The sequence below is a fragment of the Morone saxatilis genome, unplaced genomic scaffold, assembly GCF_004916995.1.
Source record: "Morone saxatilis isolate NCDOM2014 unplaced genomic scaffold, NCSU_SB_2.0 Contig24, whole genome shotgun sequence".
NCBI classification, from domain to species: domain Eukaryota; kingdom Metazoa; phylum Chordata; class Actinopteri; family Moronidae; genus Morone; species Morone saxatilis.
Window position 1 is genome coordinate 23868026 of NW_023339807.1, and position 3961 is coordinate 23871986.

A 3961-nucleotide genomic window follows, 5' to 3' on the forward strand; every position below is an offset into this window, starting at 1 on the left:
TCCAACATAGAGATTAATCAAAAGAGCCAGAGAGAAGCTCTTGTTGGGACTGTGCTTGTTTCTTCTGTACACATTTAATAACAAATATGACATTCTTCATTCTTCCACAGGCCAGAAGGAGCCCAGGTCCCTTTACAAGGCGGCCTCCCTGCCAACATGCCCCCCCACCCCATGTACATGCCCATGCAGATGCTGTGGTGGCAGCAGATGTACGCACGCCACTACTACATGCAATAGTAAGTTAATACTATAGTAAGAAATGTGTCTCTAGAGGGTCAAGGCTACTAATTACAGCTCTTTGGAAAGGTTTAATATGAGTTTTAAGAATGATTTAGTTGTATTATGACAGCATATTAATAAAATAGGAATAGATTGAAAAACTGTAAAACAAAATGTAATTCTTTGATTTCCATTCTACCTCTGTGGTTTAAAGTGAAGAACTTGACATTGAAATCAAACCCAACCCTGTTCTGTCTGTTTCCTCCCTCTCTTCACCTCCTCTTACCAGTCAAGCAGCAGTAGCTGCCTCTCAGCCTCCCAGCCCCTCCCCTCCTTCCTCCCCCTCTTCCTCGCCCCATCAACCAGCACAGCCCAACGAAGCCGTGCAGCCCCCGCTGGGGCCCAACCCGGACCCCAACCCCCTACCAGAGAACCAGCCGGCCAACCCCAACATCCAGATGAACGCGCAGGGCGGGGCCGTGTTAAACGATGACGAGCTGAACCGCGATTGGCTGGACTGGTTGTACACGGTGTCTCGCGCCGGCGTCCTGCTCAGCATCGTTTACTTCTACTCCTCCTTTAGCCGCTTCGTCATGGTGGTCGGCGCCATGCTGCTTGTCTACCTGTAAGTCAGTGCTCCACTACATCAGGGTTTTATTTCCAATGCAGTTTACTCAATGTGTGTTCATGGCCAACGTCAGTTTTCACCGTTCTGTGTGTTTATCTATTCTAAAACTAAATGTCTGTGCTTTTTCCTCCCAGGCATCAGGCTGGTTGGTTTCCCTTCAGACCGGATCAGCAGAACCTCGGAGGAGGAGAACAGGCCAGGGCTCCTCAGGAGGAAGCGGAGAGACACCAGGACATACAGGAAATGGTGAGCAGAATGTGTCTCAGCCTCGTTGCCTCGCTCCATGTCGGCGACCTGTGGGCAACAATGAATGTGAATACTCACATTCATTGTGCAGGAGCTGCCCGTACTCTCTGACACTGTAGTGGGACCAATCTGTGCCAGCAGCACATGGGAAGGCCACTGTAATAACAGTTCCATAATTGTTGGAGGTTTGCAGCTGCACACACGTTTCTGGAGGCTGGTGCAAGAACCATGAACAGACCTTACTTGTCTGTGTAACTTGAAGGCGGACAGCAGTTAAATCAGGTTTTTGTTTTTCCAAGTCAAGACTTCTGAGTTTGACAAACGACTAGATGAAGTTTGTCTGCTTGAACACTTATTTATTTTCCTGCATCAGTCCCTACTGTCTGTTTTCTCCTTCTGTGACTCTGCCATCTAGTTTTGTAGCTGCTCTAAACTCAAAACTCAAAAGTTTGTTACACACATGCCATCCAAAGCAAATCTGGTTTACAACTGGTTCTTAAAATGTTCATTATAATACCATAGAAACTGTTAATGTAACAGTACATAAATCAGACCTTTGTGAGAGAGTTGCGGATTCAGCACTCGGGTTGTGTGTGGTGGTGTACACTGAAAGCAGAACTGTGGAAAAAAACTTGGTCTTTAATTGTTACCTCACACGCAAACAGTTGAAGCACCCAGAAGATTTCAAAAAGTGACAACAGTCAAAGGTTAGAGCTTATGAAGAACTCTAACTCTAGAAATCCTTTTGACCCCTCAGTGTTTATGGGTCAGGCAGGCGCATTTGTTCAATATCAAACAGTGTTATGAAGTTGTGGGACAAAATTGGATCTGCACCAAAAATGACTAATCTTTTCTTCAGGACTTGGCTGAAATTTCTAATTGTGGAGATTTTTGTTTGCATACAGCATCGTGAATGTCTCCACTATTGTCTCTCTCTAACCATCCACCGTCTTCTCTCATCGCAGGAACGTCTGATGGATGAAGGGCTAGAGGACGACGACAGCGGTGAGGAAGGAGGTGGAGGCCCTGAGGACCAGGCCCCGGCGGCGGCTGCTCTCCCTGAGCCAAGCTTCCTTACCACCGCGTGGTCCTTCATCAGCACCTTCTTTACCTCGCTCATCCCAGAGGGACGGCCCCAACCGGCCAACTAGGCAGACCCTATTTCTCTGCCCTACCTCTCAAATACCCCTCCTTCCTCCTGCCAGCAGGTACCGCTCTACAGAAGTATCACAGTTCATCTTTACTGTCCTAAATACCCCAGCCAGTCGACTATAAACCCCCTACATGCTGCCAACAAACGGACCGATATTTAAAACCGTCTCTCTGAAGTTTAAGAGCAGATGCAGTGCGTGTCTCTGCAGGCGGGCAGGAGAATAAACGGACATTTAGAAAGTAAATATCACGCTGTGTTAACGGAGTAAATGCTTCAGCAGTGAATTATTTTTCTTCTTTCATCGATCGTGAATTCATTGAGATGGTCAGAGACCCTGGAGGGAGCTGTCTTCCATTTTAAACAGTGATAAGGTCATGCTTTTAAAACTTTTCAATGAGGGATGTGACAGAACACAAAAAAAATAATCAGGAATCTCCCTAAAACAACAGGGAGACTGTGTCCTTAAGAAACCATGAAATAAACCACATCCCTAAAGACATTTTCATGTATGCGCACGATGTGCATAGTGACATTGCAGCTACTGAAGCACATTGTTTTCCCACTTTGTGTATTTGAACATTATCTATTTACACATGTAAGTATATGCATCTTTAATTCCTGAATATATGCTTTTTTTGAATAAAAATCTTGCTGCGGTTGGACTCTGCTGTGGTTTACTTCCTGTTATTTATCCTGTAGTTCCTCACATGTCCTGCAGGTGGCGGTATTCACACACAGATGTTAAAGTAGCTTAGTGTTGAGAAGTATTTTAACTTCCTTGTATAGGACTGTATTCATTCAGCAATTGTTTGCACACTTCAGAGATATTTTTTTAGTATTTTTGGAGTTTACTCCTGTTTGTACATAAACCCCAAATTATCTGTATCATTTTCTTATTTCCTATAATTATAATATGTATGATAAAAATTTATTTGTAGAGTGATTTTAAAAAAGCAGAATGCTTCACATAAAGTTATAACTGGAGCAAATAAAACAAATGAAATGTGTAAGAAAAAGCAAACTATTCAAATAAATGAAGGTTAATTAACAACTAATGAAAATAAAAGTAACATCAGGATGAGCTGCCTGATACAGGTGTTTTTAAGAAGAGCTGTAAAAGATGATTGCTCTAACTTCTATCATTATATGTAATTATGGATTACACCATTTACTCTGCTGAGCTTTGTTCTTCCTGTGATGCTAGTAGAGCTCCCAAAGCTTTCAGACAGCAAATGTGTCTGAATTACAGTAATGTGTGTGAAACTACGTGCAAAACACTATATGAACATATAAATATGGCTTTTTAGGGTCAAAACTGTTATTAATTCAGATTTCAGAGCATGTATTTCAAGTTAGTCACGTTTTACTTTAGTTTATAACCAAATACCTGCAAAACTAACGCCATTCCCATCAGCCAGTGCTGAATATGTCATGTTCTGTACCCCATGTTCAGTGCTAATTAGCAAATGTGAACATGTTAACACCTTAAGATGGTGAACATGGTAAATAAACCTGCAAGACGTATTATCATGCTGACATTAAGCACTGCTACGCCTAAGTTCAGTTCACATGGTTGTAGTTTTTTTTTTTATAAAGTACTGTGCAACTGTACTGCACCAGTGGCACCAATGCTAGGCTGAGTGCGTTGCTCAAGGGCAGCTCGGGGGTCGATAGGGAGGGAGGGATGTTTGATTGACTTCACCTGCTGAGAACTG

The 3961-nt window shown here is 43.1% G+C and overlaps 1 protein-coding gene across 3 annotated transcripts in view; it reads left to right on the plus strand.

Moving 5' to 3' along the window:
- herpud2 (HERPUD family member 2) overlaps positions 1-2908 on the plus strand; it is a 9124-nt gene extending 6216 nt beyond the window's left edge. For all 3 annotated transcript variants that reach the window (XM_035672277.1, XM_035672279.1, XM_035672278.1), the window contains exons 6-9: positions 111-236; positions 509-844; positions 982-1093; positions 2059-2908. In XM_035672277.1, coding sequence (XP_035528170.1) covers positions 111-236; positions 509-844; positions 982-1093; positions 2059-2244 — 760 coding nt within the window. In that variant the 3' untranslated portion in view covers positions 2245-2908. The remainder of the gene's footprint in view (positions 1-110; positions 237-508; positions 845-981; positions 1094-2058) is intronic.
- The last annotated feature ends 1053 nt before the right edge of the window (positions 2909-3961 follow it).